The following is a 16,839-nucleotide window of genomic DNA, read 5'->3' as shown; positions in this document are numbered from 1 at the left end:
AATAAACCGCAATCATATATCACATTATGTAGATTACGGCGAGGTTTGTTGGAAACTCGTTAATACTTTTAAGTATGAATTTTTGAGATAAATTTGAAGGTTTCAAGCGATGTCGTCAAGTCATACGAGTGTATCACGAATATATTGGAGTTTTTTTTGCTATTTATTAGAAATGCTAAAAATATTATATAAAAGTGTTATCAATAATAGACACGATGACCGTATTATCCGCAGAAATATTAATTTCTGTTAATATATGAAAGAAATATTCTAAAAATAGATTTAAATGTTTAAATTACAACTAAGATTGCAGTATTAATTATTGCAGAAAATTTAATAATTTGCTATATTATGTCAAATACCAATCAAAAGTGTTGCGAAATGTTGACGTCACTTAATGTTTCCTAGCCATCATTTCCTTATTCCAACGTGTGAACTTCTTGGTGCTCTTGTATTTTATTTGGATTATTTATCTTATATTTTACACTGAAAAAATGTTTTTGATTTCGGTTCGTGTTTTGTGTTGCTAACAAATAAAGAATAACTGGGATGCACGAAATAACCCAACTTAATAGTCAATAATAGCAATTATGATGATAAATTTAGGATACAGTTGCAAATGTATTTGACGGGGCTATTTGAATGTTAATTTTACATATATGATAGTAACCACAGCACAAAAAGGTTTATATTATATATATTTCATGATGGATGATCATGATATGATTTTCTTATACTGTGAGCAGTACTGTGGAATGAAAAATTATATCTAGCATTATATCAAAATTCCTTGTGATATTTGTGTACATAAAAGGCACAAATGATGATTTTAATGTTTTTTTTTTAAATAATAGCCATATTAACATAAGCATGTACAACTTCATCAAATACTTTATAAAATCTGTAGTTGAATTAACTTCAGTGACAACATTTGAGCTCATTCATTGTCTATGAGAGTTCAATGTAAACAAAACAAATCTAACCTACAAACTATTATACCTGTGTTCTTAAATGTAGTCTTAAGTCCTTCGATAATATATGTATTAGATGTATTATAATGTTAAAATAAACTAAAACTCATAGTTGATGCGGCATCGTTGCAATTTTGCAAATTTTTTGCAGTTGCAAAAACAATTGCAAACAAACTTTGAATAGACTATATGCAACTTTGCCATAAATTAGTATATCATCAGAAATTACTTTTCTCTTATATTTAAGAAATTTCACAATGCTTTTAAGGCAAACAATACAAGTATTCTAATTAGGTTAAAATCGGCAATTATTTCTTAATTTTAACTTTGTACTTAGTATGACTTTGTTGCTTTTATTATTTACACCGTAACAACAGGAATTCGAAGTATGTTAGGACTTTAAGATTGTTCAACACTGACTTATAATTAATTATATATGATTAATAATCACGCAGACTAAAGGTTAACCAAGGTATTTATATTATACGTTCCTTTTTCAAAATCAGTACCTAGTGATTACTAAAAACTATTTATTAATAAGTTTTATCAATCTAGTAGCTGAAGAGCCTTTTTGGTTTTGACGAAGTGTAGCCTTTTCTTGTATTTCTTAATGAACCACTTCATATTTGGTTTTGTTGTAGAGATATCTAAATCTTGATGTAAGTCAATATTGATTGTTGAGCGTTTTACAAAAATTATGTACTCAAAATACTTACCCTGGAAGATACAGAACTGTTGTCCTTAGCATACAGATAATTTATAAAAAAATAATGAAGATTATGACGCAATAATATTCTTAATGCACCAAAATCAACAAGTTGATTCTTGATTGATGACATTAAATAAAAGGAGTTACAATCAACGATTCTATCCATATCATGAGATAAAATACAAAAGAATAGCGTATTTGAAATTAAAAAGGTGTTCTTTTCAGTATAAAATTAAGGCATACCATATTTTGTACCAAGCAAAACTTTGTCCGTTGCTTCAAAATAGGCCCCAGTTCAGGCGATCACCTCTTTATTTGACGAAAATTTCTTCCAGCGAGCATTCTTTTGAGATCTGAGAACAGGAAATAGTCGCTGGGGGCCAGATCTGGAGAATACAGTGGATGAGGAAGCAATTCGAACCCCAATTCATGGATTTTGCCATCGTTTTCACTGACTTGTGACACGGTGCATTTTCTTGGTGAAGCAGCACTTTCTTTTTCTTCAATGGCGGCCGTTTTTCAGCGATTTCGTCCTTCAAACAGTCCAATAACGCTATGTAATAGTGGCTGTTGATAGTCTTTCCTTTTTTAACGTAGTCAGTGAAAATTGTTCCATGCGCATCCTAAAATACAGACGCCATAACCTGGCCAGTCCACTGTTGCGTTTTCCCACACTTTGGAGCGGGTTCATCGTGTTCATTCCACTAGGACGACTGCCGTGGAGTTCGGAGTGAAATGGTAGAGCCATGTTTCATCTATTGTCACATATCGACGTAAAAACTGGGATTTATTACGCTTGATTATCTTCAAACACTGCTCCGAATCATCAACTCGTCGTTGTTTTTCGTCAAAAGTGAGCTCGCGCGAAACCCACATTTCACAGAGCTTTCTCATACGCAAATATTCGTGAATGATATGATGTACATGTTCAGTTGATATCTTTAGAGTGTCTGCTATTTTACTCAGTTTCAATTTACGGTCATTCAAAATTATTTTGAGGATTTTTTAAATGTTTGGGTCGGCAACAACCTCTTTTGGGCGTTCACTGCGTTTGCCCTCTTCGGTGGTCATTGCACCACGTCTAAACTTATCAAACCAATCCTTGAGGGTTGATTTTCCTAGGGCAGTGTCCGAAAACTCGAGATCAAGCCAAGTTTTGCTTCAACTGTATTTTTTCCCTTCAAAAACCACCATTTTAGCAACACGCGAAATTCCCTTTTATTAATTTTTTTCACAATAACAAAAGTTGCTTCACTCAAAATGCTATAATTCACAAACTAATGATCCGACAGCTGTCAAATTTATACACGCATTTTTTGAGGGTTAGGGCTAACTAAATAACTTATGTATTTAATTCTAGTAGCGCCATGTAAGTGTCAGGCCGGGGACTTTTCAATTGACATGTTATTAAACATGAAAGTCCAGCAATAATTCCATAAAAATACCTACAAAGGCAAATAATTCGTTACATATAATTTTTTAAAATCAGAAAAGTACTGAAATCAAAATCAGCAACTACAAGTCGGTAGTAGAGCTTCCATTTAAAATGGGTGAAAAATAGGTAAATAATTAGTTATTGAGGCAGCCACTTACAAAAGATCTTTTTATGCAAAAACCTGGCTTCTTTGATGAATGTCTAAGCACAAACTCACTTCAAAGAGGAATATTCAGGACTAAGGTGCTTGAAATGTTAACATTCTTTTAAATATTTGTTTAATGGCACTCTAACTATGTTTTTCTTCCATTGTCAGTGAATTGAGCACATATGCTGTACAGTTTTAAATTAAAATTGATTTAGTTATGAAAATTTGCTTATATTGTGAAACGATTAATTGAGGTTCCAAGAATTTATTGAACGAATAGCTAATAACGCTGCCTTGAGGCCTACTGTTGTGATCAAGGCCAGAACAATTTATCTAATTCAACAGCACTACAAAAATGCGGTCCTGTTAAGATATGAGGGACATTAATTGAAAATTCAGACACTACAGAATATCAAATTCTATTAGAGAGATCTTTACCCTTCCGACAAACGGATATTCTGCTTTATTGGATAAATATTATAAATATCACGACTCGATCTAAATAAAACACAAAGCAGGACCAAACCAAATTTAATACAAACATCGCCACAAAGAAATTACGATTGGCTCGGTGATTTTTTCCCCGTTTCTTCTTCGGATGATTTTTTTGTCGCGTCCTCCCTCGCTGATTGTTGTTGGCCGGCGATTTGTTTGTCCAGACACGACCGAAAACATGGATTTCGCCGTGCCAACTGACCGAAACGAAATCGCCCGTTAATGAATCCGTTTTGTCGGTTAAGTCGAGCGGTATTTACCCCTTTGTCGTCGATGTAGGTGGCGATAAAGGCATCGAAATTAATTTCTGTTTAGGCCGAAACCGATTTGGCAGGTCAATGTTTTCGGATAGGCTGGCTTCGGAATAACACTCTCGGTAGCTCCGCTGTAATCGAGAGTCTGTAAAAATATATATTAAATTAAAATGTACAGTGTGTCTATAATACGACAGATCGGTTAAATGGTTAACTTGGATGGATCGACGTCACGATCACCATCATATCCTTGCGATGTTTGTTTGACATATTGTTTATTATTCACTTGCTCAATCAGCAGTTTATTTATCATTAGTCCATCCTTTTGCGAAATCAACGTTGACGATGTCATCACCATCAACACCAAGCGCTACAGACTTTTTTTTATTACCCTTAGTGGTTCCACAATCTGCTCAATAGGCAATAAGTATTTCTTATGTTTATATATATATATATTATATATATATATATATATATATATATATATATATATATATATATACATGGCAAGTAGAAAACAACTTCATTAAGTGTTCTCCTGTGTAAAGTAATATCTTAATTAATCAGTTTTATTCTAAAGCTTATTCTAAAGTCTATATATGTCCAACATTCAGAGCAGATGGTGTTAAAAGTTTTCGTGTACGCACTTCACTATCACGTCGCATATTTAGCTATTTAACAAGTACATTGGGATGCACTGACACTCATTCGAAGTACTTCACACAAGCACGTTGAATTGCACTCGTTATGGGTTCTAGAGGAGGCGCTACATATTTATGATGAATAATATCTGACCATTTTACGACCGCGTCAATAAACAGAACAGTCGGTTTTGGGGAACACAGAATACTGAATTAATTTATGAAAAATCACCAAAAAGGAAATGATCAAAATCATAGAGTCAATTGAAGAATTGGAGGCTGCTAGTATTTGGGGTCACTTTAGTTTATCAGCAACATTTTTTGTTTAACAAAATGTTTTCAACTTAACCCATTATTATAAATATAAGTTATATTGGTTTAGAAAAAGATATTTCAATAAAAACAGTTATTTTTTTATATAGAAACTTTACGCCAGTTAAAATATCTTTGCTGTTAAACATTTTTTTGGAATTTTACTAGCTCTAGGCAAAATCAGTTGACTTAATCATTGCAACCACAACAAATAATAGTAAATTAAAAGAAAGGGACATCAAACTAATACGCTAACGATGTGTAAGCTGTAAGTGTCCTCACCAACTATTATCATCCCGTCCGCCTTTGTTGTCCTTCTAGCTCTTCTAAAGATTTTCATTTAAAGATTCTTGACAATGCCCACATCTCGCAATTGAGTATTAGGATTAGTCTATATATTACTTTGACCACTTCCGTTTTCGTTCGGCTTATTTCTTTTTAAATACATTTTTGGAGAATTGTAATTGTTAACATATTACTACTACTATTAATTACTACTTCTAGATATTCACAAATTCGTCGTCTTTCCAATTCTAACGTAACACCTTAAATTAACGCGTTAAGAAAAAAGAAAGTCCTAATCCACCCATCGTATTCCCCAGTTGTTGCTCCATTCGAGTACCGTATGTTCAGATCAATGACATATGGGCTGGCGTAACAGTATTTCATTACTCACGAACTTTGTTCATATATTTTTTACTATTTAATTTTAGATACAATTAAATTTCATTAAAAAAATTAGTGTAACATCTGAAATGCATACCTTTAGTGATCCATTAACCATAATGGCTTTATTTCCAATATCCGGATGATCCGCCCAATAGAAATCCAGACTAGTGTCACTCCAATTTACGGTTTTCAATTCGCAATAGAAGCTGGCCAAGGTAACGCGTTTTAGAACGATTTCCGCATCTCCAACCTCCTCGTTATCCTGTTCCGGAACATCGGTACGTTTCTTTTCTTTCGTTTTCGAAGCTTTACCCTTTGGTTTCAACTTCGATCCGGGCGGAGCTATCTGAATATAATGCAATCGAGTTCGAATTACTAGAGTAGACGATACATTTAAATAATTTACTTTTTTGTAAATTATTCTAACCGGTACCAAACTTCTAAAACAATTTCTTAATGACACAAGGTTATTCTCTGGTTCCTCTATGTACACTGGAGGGAATTCTATAATTTTTGACCATGGCATTGTCTCTGTTTTAAACCATTTATTGTGCTCTTCAAATTTGGGGTTATATTCATCTGGAGCAGAGTAATATTTCTTGTTTCCTTTCTTCTTCTTATTAGATTCCGTTTTAGAAGCTTTGTCTTTATCTTTTTTCCGTGGCTTTTTATCATTTGTTTCTTTGGTTTCAACTTTATCCTGGACTTGAGTATCCACTTGATTCGTATCTGGCTGGTCAATATAATCTTGAGGTGGTACTAGTAAAGGAAAATTAACTTCTAGATGAATAGTTTGTACATTTTTAGTCTGAAATAACCGTCGACTAAATATATATTATGAAACAGTGGTGTATTAAATAAATATACGTCTTTAGGAGGTTCTGGTAATCCTAGGATTCGATGACAATAAAATATTATGTTAGCGTTGGAGTTTTCTTCCAAATTTTCAGTTTTGTCTGTTTCCAAAATTTCAGTACCATCTAAGTATGCTAAACTGCTAATATGTTTCAGTAATTCAATCTTATATTGGGGAAGTAACTAAAACATTATTAATACGAAAATGTGACAAGAAAAACGATATACTTAATAAACGATATGTTTAATAACAATAGATTCCTTACCTATAGAAAATATAGAAAGTATAAAAAAGTATAGTATAGATCAGTATAGAATAAATATAAATATAATAAAATGTAACAATACAAAAGTAACAGAGTAAAAAGGAATATGCCTAAACAAAGATACTATATAAATACTTATACAGAGTGTAAAAGACATGTACTATTGTGTTTAAAAATAACTCTATATATGTATAAACATATATATGTGTCTAGAAATGTGTACAAGATATAAACGATATTTAGATAGTAATATTCGTGATTAGGTTTCACATTCTAAATTAGAGATTTCAAGAAATCTGAAAAGTTTTGGCAGGTTTCTCGAGATGAGAAAATCTGATATACATTGAGGGAAGTTTAGCTCTCTTCTCAATGTGGTCAGAGAGTTACTTTCTACGATTATATGCCATACAGACTATGTAAAACTACTGTGAAGGCAGGAGCAGGGAGCCTTAGCAGATGGGAATGGGTGAATTTACAATGTCCCTGTATAACTCGGTTAAGGATAACTTGGCAGGATCTGGAATTACGTAATAAAAAAGAAGAAATCGTGTTTTATTAGCCATAACTTGTTATTTTCGATTAGGTCTCAACTTAATTGAGTTGTGTCATTTAATTTGTGTTAATTGTGAGGTTCTATTTGATATGGCGCCCTTGGCCATGAACGCAATAATTTATTTTCCTTTATAATTCCCTTATGGCTAGGAATCCAGTCAAGATCAACTGCATTTTAGGAATCGCGTTAGAGGAATCCTCACAGTTCAGCCTTTCTTTCAATAGCTATTCAAATGATTTCCAAATGGCAAACAGCAAGCACTGAAAGTATGTTTCGGATCGCTCTTGGACTTTAGTTCGCTTTTGGCTTCTTTTACAACAGACCAGACATTGTTAATGCACATTTACATTGGACTATTGGATTTTCGATAAAAAATCAATCTTCGGGGAATTAAACATTGCATTTCCATTGTGTTGTATTAATGTATGATTATATTATTCAATTTTATATATTTAATGCCTTGAATTCGATTTTTACTGTCTAAATTAATAGTATTGTTTGGAAATAGAGGGGATGGTCAAAATAATATAAACACTTGATAATTACACAAAATTTTATTATTGAATTAATGAAGGATTAAGCCGCTTTTAAAATAGGGAAGATGATTAATAATATTCTAATTCTCCACATACCAGCTCTCGGCTGGAGTCCCGCCGGGCTCAGTTCTAATTCCTACTTTATTTGTAATAGCCATCTCTCTGTAAACTCCTCTGTAATTCACTTCTGTCGTAGCGTAACTGTACCCGCGTCCTTTCCTTCTCTCTTAATAATACCCCAATAAAACTGTTGATCGTATAAGGTTCCTAGGACTCATTTTCGACTGCCGGCTGTCCTGGAAGCGTCACATTAACGAACTTAAAACTCCCTGTTCCAGAGACATACAAATGCTGCGTTGTATATCTAACCGGCACACTGGTACAAACCAGGAAACCATACACAAAATAGATTCCTCCATAATCCTTCCTACGCTAGACTATGGCTCCCTACTCTTCGCCGCTGCTGCTCCAACTTACCTCAAATTCCTAGATGCCGTTCAAAATACAGCACACAAAATAATGCTGGGTGATTTTTTACACCCACCCCACCACTCTCTTATCGTAATGATTTATTTTCACTGAAGTTCGCTGTGAGATCGCTTGCTCTACCATCTTCCTTAAATCTGACCTCCACTTGGAGTCATCCACCCATCCTGGAGCATCTTATCCTTAACTACTTCACCCATTTTCTCCATCGGACAACCACCTCAGGAGGAAAACCACAACAAATTCTTGGAGGTTAAAACTGAATTTTTCTCGTCTCTTTACGTTCCTTCCCTTCGTCACCATGTCGTAGCTTTGAATCGACTGAGATTGGGCTACCGTCGTTTCTCGCACGATGACTCTGATGACTTCGAGCCAGCCTGCTCACTGTGACTTTTGTCACCATACCCCCATTTCAGTCTGTCACATACTGAACGACTGTCCACGGCTCACACAGATTAGAACTAAGTATGAGCTGCAAAATTTTAGAAATACCTTAACAGAAGAAAATACAGACTCCTCGGATTTCTATTAGAAATCGATTTTGTCCACAGAATCTAGTCTATGCTGAGTTTAGTGTACTGACCAAATAACCATTACCACTTTGGTATGGGTGCTGTCTGGATAGAGCCTCTACTTCGTCATGGTTGTGTTTGTAGTCCTATATTTGTCTTCATTTTAAATTGTATTTACGCTATTTATACTCTTAGCCTGTTCTGTTTGTGTAATTAATTTTATTTATTTATCAATATATTATTTTATATATACACTTTTGGCCTGTCCCCTTATATCAACACCGTACTATTGTATAGTCGCGAAATGATGACACCCGTCAAAGCGACAAAATTTAAAAAAAATCTTATTTCCTTAAACCAAGACTGAAGCTTTTTGGCTAGGTTTAAGGATGCATTATCATCTTGTAATGTGCTAACATTATACAGGGGGGATATTATCGGCAAAGAGAAATAGTTTGTGAAACCCAAAGCTGACTGACAAAGATAGACGAACATTAAAAAGCAGAACTCAATACTCACTTGTGTAATACTGTTTTAACAAAAAGTGTACGGCGGTAGCTTCATAAAACTAATTACAAATTTACTTACAAATTACAAATTAATTTACAATGAGAACCAATGATCATAAAACCTAGAGGCTTGATGATTGAAATTATGTCGTATGGTTCGAGAATCATCCTTTACATTTGTAGCGACGGCTACAACCCTTTAGGCCACACACAAAAAAGTCAAAGGTTGGTAACGTTGGTGGATTGGTATCATGCGGTTCCCGGTTATAAAAGAACACCATGACGACGTCTCGCTCTATTTTCTTTTCTCTACCCCCTTATAACAGTACCACTTCCACATCGCTACCGTACTTCCTTCACCCTAACCTAATATCCTGTCCATTCTCTCGTCGACCACATGTATCATTTAATATCGCAATAAACAAGTTTTTATTCAACCAGTGTTTTCAGTTCCAGTGCGAATTCCTTTTGCGTCCACAAAAATACTAGTGAGTGTTCGGACAAACAATCGCATCGACAGCCATGCGTTCCGAAAGACCGACCAGACGAACATTCCTGCACTACAAACCTATCAGCATCATCTGTGGTGAAAATGACATACTATTCCTGATTTTCTCTTTTACATTTTACATACATATTGATAACACTATTATTATCGTATGCTGGGAAAATATTATGAAGATACCTTGACGGAATTAAAAAGAATGCTATTTTCTGACGATCTATTAAAAAGAAATCTACTTCCCGTACATCTGTTCGAAGAACTCTACTTACCCAACAAGGGTTACCTTCCAAAGTGATATTCCTTATAGATTTCATTTGTTTAACTGCGCCCAGTACAGTCTCCAACCTACAGATGTCGTTGTCGCTTGAATCGAAGTTCAGAATACCTTTCGTGTTCTGGTCGAGGCCCAACAGATGGAGCGCGCTATCTTAAACAGGAGGCAAAAACAATTTAATATATTTAAAAGCACCCCTTGATCTAATTAATTTTGAGGGACGCTATTTTCAGTTGAGTTTTATTTTATGCGTTTATTTTTGCGGAGAAACGAACGTGTTCGCGGAGTCATTAAGGAACGGACAGCGGCGTAATGTATTTGGTATAAATTTGGCGCAATTACGTGACAAGCCAATTAGCTGTCACCTGGAGCCTGACAGGGACAAGTGACAATCGCACATGATTGCAGCCCACCGGATCGACTTATTTATCAGCGAGCTTTCTACCCCAGCTCGATTTGATGTCGGATCCCCCTTAATTAGGGCCCTGTGATGGATTACATTTATTAATTTTCCGACTCAGGTAAATTGCTGCACAGTTATCCATCTCGCTTGTTTCGAATTGACGTTGTTGCTAATTAAGCAAGGAAAAGTTTGCGCGAAATGAGCTGTGGGGGTCGGGAGGAGAAGAGTGTACCGTCTATTTTAAGGCCACCGTTAAGGTTGTTAATCGTTTTTAGCAATATTTCAGTTGCTATTTTAATGTTATCTTATTACTAAATTAAAAAGTCAAAAAATCTTCAAAATTGTTACGACTTCATTTTACTCAAAAATCGGTTTGATAGCGCAGTGATGAAGGCAACAGGTCTTTTGCTGATGCATTAGTTGTGAGTTTCAATCTCTCCTAGAGCATTGATGTTTGTGATCTTGTATAGATAATAATAAAAAATACCAGCGTCGGCTCCTGATAAAAAATTTAAGGTGTTCTGTAATTTTTGCAAAAAAACCCTAATTTTTATAAATTAAGTCCACCTCACGTTCTTTTCTGTTTGAAAATTTGATTATCACTTTGTCATTAAACTTGTCTATTTCGGCTATAAACTGTTTTTCAATAGATATGATGGAAAGAGATCTTCGGCCTTTGAATTTCTGTAAAACGTTTTGATGCGCTCTAGTATTGAGCAATAGCTTTCGGTCTCTGACGTCATGGGAGTTGTTCTAATAATTGTCTAGCCTCTTTCAACGTGTCTCCTAGATTATTTTCAATTAAAAATTTTAGAGCAGGTAGTCTACCTTTTAATTTTCTACAATATTTTCTTCAATAAATAATTCACAATCGTTCTTTATCAAGTGAGGGATAAAATTAATATACAGAGGTGAGTTTATCCTCAGGAAATTTACCGCAATACTCACCAAAGTATTCTGAAAGGAATTTTGTGGCGCAACTACTAGTTGCTCTTTAAAATATATCACATACCTCTAAAGCAGAAATTTGGGGATCAAATTTATTATTGTCAGGACTGTTGCGTTTATATTCTTCTCATGACTCATGACTTATTATATCTAATGCTTCACTAATGATGTTATCAGTATTATTTCGAACTGGAATAATGCTGCGTTCGAAATTGTCGATGGTGTCTCTTATTAACCAGTAGGTACCAGTAACCAGTAGACTTAACGTAGTGACTGACCAACTTAGAGATCATCCCATATGGCATCTGGTCTTATCCAGCTCTGTTACTGGAGTGACTGACATGAATTTTCTCGTCTAATTTTACGCTATTGATTTATAGACAATTACAAACGTAATTACCGCCCCAGTAGACTTCAAACCCCCGACTATCGCAACAGTAAGATTGACTGACTGTCCGGTCGACTTGACCTCTGTGTCAACTAAGCGGATAGTTTTGCAAATTTTGATAAGAAAAATTCGATTTTGTTAGATGAAATGCTTTATAATTCTACACCACCATACCTGATATTATTTTTGTATTTTTATATAAAACAAATTTAATGCAAAAAAGTAAAGTGAATATACACCAAATTTCGCGATTTTTTATTAACAATAGATGAAATCTGCAATTATATCACCCAATATTGTTACTGTGGCATAATAAAAAACTGGCTATTGATATAGAGGTTCTACTTCACCTAGCAATATTTTCAGTTTATAATTAGTTTTTTTCATAATAATGCTTTTGTTTCATTCCGAATATAACATATCAAATAGTTTTTCAACCCTGACTTTATTCATGTAATACCCAATATAATTATTCTTGAAATATTTCAAGAACAAGATTTTTTATGAACGATGAACAATTCTTTTTAAAACTGAATTGTGGAAGCATGAATTATTGCAATCATGAATGAATTTAATGAATTATTTGTTCTCATTGTTCGAGGCATCTCTGAAAATATTTTACATCTTTGCTTGAGTAATGCTAAAGTAGAATAATGTGTTAAACTCAATGTATGAATAAAGATGTTAGCTAGTTAATCACAATTACAAATTAAATTAGATTAAGTAATAAGAGTAACTTCGTGATATCAAGATTATTGTGACGTTCTTCGTAAACTAGATAGTTATACACTTTTTGGTAATGAATCAAGGAACATTATCTTAGCAGCATTCAATTTCTAAACTATTTAATGACTTTTTGCAACTTCATATTTGCACCCAATCTAAATCCAAATTGGTCGAAAACTAGTTAATCACTATAGAGACTAGTTAATCAATCTATTAGATCTTAGATCAAGTTTGGAGTATCTTTCGAATATGTAGTATAGTTAAATATACAAACCGTTAGACAAAAAGCAAAACACATTAGAACCAAAATGAAACAACTATACTGGTTAGTCGGAAGATACTCTCAACTTGATCTAAAATCAAAGAGGTTGATCTATATTATAATTATAAAGTCATTTTGGACCTATGGGGTGCAAATATGGGGTTGCACTAAAAATTCAAATCAGTTAGTCATACAGTGCTGTCAAAACAAGGTTCTTCGATTGATTACCAATGCCTATCGCTACGTAACCAACGAAGAACTGCACGATGACCTGGAAATCAAATGGATTTGCGAAGTTGTGCAGGATTTCACCTTAAAACACGAAAGAAGATTACTAAATCATACTAATGTGGAAGCAATACAATTGCTGGACAGCGCGCAGGATGTCAGGAGATTGAAACGAACAAAACCATACGAACTTGTGTGAACATTTAGTGTGTATTATTAGTGTAAACTATAACTATAAGTTAATAATTAATAAATAATTATAATTTTATAATTGAGGAATACGTACTGATTAACGTTAATTAACCCAAGTACGTAGGAAAAGTAGTAATAAATTAATTGTAAATTAAGATTGTACTAAGCGTATCTAATAAAGATGTTATAAAATATATATATAAACAATTTCTGATGTACTTTTTTTTACTTTTTTCTACTTTATAGGATATGATGATCTAAAACCTAAATATAAATATATAAATCATCCTTAAGGGTAACACAGAAAAACGTTGATGTTTTTTTTTGAAAGGAGGTGGAAAAACTAAATTTAATCGTTATTTTATTACCGTTATTGTTATTATTTGGTCGTTTAAGTCAAGCACATGCAAAGGGCGAATTAAATAGGAACGAGCCCCTAATGTGGAATTAATTGGGGGTAAACCCTCCCAGTTCTATGCGCTATACTTATTCGCTTATCGACGATTGATCAAGTGCTGTGGGTAAGTTATTAATAATATAAAAATATAAATGAGCTAGCGGTGTGGGGTGTGGGTAAATCATTAAAGTGAGTCAAGGTTAAGGCCATTGTTTTTAGAATGTTCTATAATTTAGTTTCATTATGGCGATACATGATTTTCGGAATGTTTTAAGATTAGTTATTATTTCTAGTTGGTCCATGTATATAAGTTTATAAGTTTTGTATATAAGTTTAAGTGCGAGAAAAATAAATTAATAATTATACTAAAATAATTAAAATAAATTATTATTTGAGATATGTAGACGTTAGCAAAAGGACCTGCAATTATTTGCAGGGGATTTAGAAAATAACATGATTACTTGATATATACATAACATTTATTAAATAATAAGAGGTTGATCTACAATTTTCTTTTAGGCAGCTGCTGTATAGTGTCTAAATTGTTTCCAATAGAATGTCGTCCCATTTTTTTAAACAAAACATTCGACAATTGCTTCAATGATGTTGAAGTTGCAGAGGACTATTCCTCAATTTTTACTCTAAATATCTCATAAGGACCCAATTATGAGGTCTGGCGTTTGTGTTGACCAGGGAAAGTGTTTGATGATATTCTAATCACTACATAGTATAAAACAAAGTCGCCTTTTCTGTCCCTATATCCCTATGTGCGCTTAAATCTTTAAAACTACGCAACGGATTTTGATGCGGTTTTTTTCAATAGATAGAGTGATTCAAGGAAGGTTTATATGTATAATACATGCATAATATACTAAGGCAACATTGCTAATTTTAGAGGTTTCTAACGTGATGTCGTAAATTAACCTATTTTTTTAGGCTTATTTAGCAATTAGCAAAAACGCTGCCTAACCCTACGAGTTAGATCAAATTAATGTACTACAGTATTGTACACCATAAAAAGGTCTACAAAAAAGTCCGCGATGGTATATGTTTATCTTTTAGGGATAACCCACATTAACCATTTATATTGTTTACTTTTTACGTGAGAAAATGGTTTATTTACGAAGCTATTTTAAACAATACGGCATTAATCCTTATCGAATTAAGTACCTTAAATACAGTGTGCAATTAATATAGATCAATATGGTTCCTTACAGCATGTAAATTAAACAAATATTTTCGGAGATATTAAAAATTTAAAATTTGCGTTTAAAAATGTGTAATGTAATAAAAATTGTATGAATTTAGATATTCCAAAGATAGCAGGAAATCTTCATAGTAAGTATAGGGGAAGAGGAATTGTTTTACTCCAAATTTAATGCGTGCAGGCCAAGGGCAGTAATGAATGAACCAAAAATACTGGATCGATTTTAATCATGTTTTCATTGAGTGACATAGGCATATATATTTTATGCCCGTGCAAAGTCGGAGCGGGCCGCTATATTTTTATATACAACGTTCATATTTTTTCTGTAGTGTATTTAATTTAGTATCAGCAGTGCACCGGTGCGAAGCCGGGGCGGGTCGCTAGTGCTACATAAACCAAGAATGAACCTTGTTGGATGTGCGAATGTATCTTGGATTATAGCAGTGTTGCTATAATTAAGAATGACGATATATTAATTCGCAGTAATCTGGCCAGTGATATGAATAAGTGAACTATCTAAATACCACGATATTACTGTCCAAATTATAATAGAATCTCCACCGAACATGACTGTCGGAGTAAAGCTATCTGGATCTTAGGTTTCTTTTAGGGTTCCCCATACACATATCCGCCCATTTGCAGAAAAACATGTAAACGATGATTCATCGAACCATACGTTCTTCTAATCATCAAGTGTCCAAATTTTATGATTATTGGACTACTCCTTTCGCTGCTCAGTGTTGGCTTCCATTACACACGGTTTCAAAATTGCAATCTTTTCATGAATGTTAGCTCTGTGAAGTCCCGCCATACCGTTTTTGTTGAAACTATATTACTCAAATGAATGTTATATCTCATTATTTACACGGAAGGAGTGTTGAGACTATGCAACACGATTCTTGTAGATATCGTGGAACTTTATATGTTATAGGTAAACACAGTTTTCATGTGATGTGCGACCATTTGTGTGAAAAGTTTACAGGAGAGTACTGATATTGAAGTACGAAAGATGTGAAGTGAAGAAAGGGTGAATAGTAATTTAGACTTCTTTGAATACATGGCTGTTCTCGAAGTTACATACCTCTATTAATAATTACTCAATGAAGCCATAGTACAGCGCGTTCAAAAGGGTTTCATGAAATATTTTAGATATAATTTTTATTATTATTCTCTTAGTATTCCACAAAGTGCCCAATGGGCAATAATTATTTGATCGGTTTTATGTTATAAAATGACATGTAGAGGATCGTTTCAAAAAATGATTTCCTGTATTCTAAATATGAATGTATAATTGAAGATGGAGACTCAACAAGATCATTTTCGTCGAATTTCTAATCGGTACTGCCATTTGTGTGTGAATGTTAGTTCGGAACAGATTTTGCTTCCGAAATTTTCGGTGTTAAAGACGAGTTTAGAGCTAAAATAAATAATAAAAATAAAAGAGAAATAATTTTGAACTATTTAACTAGGAAACTGGGAAATTCTAGTATCCATAGTATCGCATACTAAAAGAATAACAAATTGATATACAGACTTTGAATTTGTTTCAATTGAACCTTATAGGTACATAGATTCAGATATTTAGTTAAAATACAAAGTAAAGAGTTTATGAGTTGGAATTCTGGTACATAACGCCATCATCCTCATGCATGAATTGGATATTAAGGTTTGAAGTGCTTATAATTGGGCGGCTAAAGGATATACTATCAACAATTCTCTAGTCTTCTTAAAATCCATAATTGCAGAGTTGAGAAAGTTATAGCAATATTCCGCCTTGTAAGGTGATCTTTATTAAATTGGTTCTTTTATGGTTGCTATCACATCACTACACAAAATCGGATAATTTTATTATATTAATTAAGTTAATTAAAACAGGTACATTATAATAAGTACAAATATCAAGATCATTTATTGAGAAATATAACAGTATAGTTGTAAGATTTTCTTTCTTTAATATT

At 33.5% G+C, this 16,839-nt stretch overlaps 1 protein-coding gene across 1 annotated transcript in view; it reads right to left on the bottom strand.

The window, feature by feature from the left end:
- Positions 1–3,858: 3,858 nt before the first annotated feature.
- LOC143202044 (uncharacterized) overlaps positions 3,859–16,839 on the bottom strand; it is a 30,985-nt gene continuing 18,004 nt past the window's right edge. The window contains exons 3-7 of the mRNA XM_076413309.1: positions 10,126–10,283; positions 6,502–6,672; positions 6,041–6,442; positions 5,729–5,980; positions 3,859–4,157 (exon numbers count right to left, since the gene is read on the bottom strand). Coding sequence (XP_076269424.1) covers positions 4,059–4,157; positions 5,729–5,980; positions 6,041–6,442; positions 6,502–6,672; positions 10,126–10,283 — 1,082 coding nt within the window. The 3' untranslated portion in view covers positions 3,859–4,058. The remainder of the gene's footprint in view (positions 4,158–5,728; positions 5,981–6,040; positions 6,443–6,501; positions 6,673–10,125; positions 10,284–16,839) is intronic.

The sequence above is a fragment of the Rhynchophorus ferrugineus genome, unplaced genomic scaffold (genome assembly GCF_030347505.1).
Source record: "Rhynchophorus ferrugineus isolate W39M unplaced genomic scaffold, kcgeb_rfMv2 rfM9, whole genome shotgun sequence".
Classification (NCBI taxonomy): Eukaryota; Metazoa; Arthropoda; class Insecta; order Coleoptera; family Curculionidae; genus Rhynchophorus; species Rhynchophorus ferrugineus.
The sequence above is the reverse complement of the archived record's forward strand: the minus strand, read 5'-3'. Positions and strand labels throughout refer to the sequence as shown.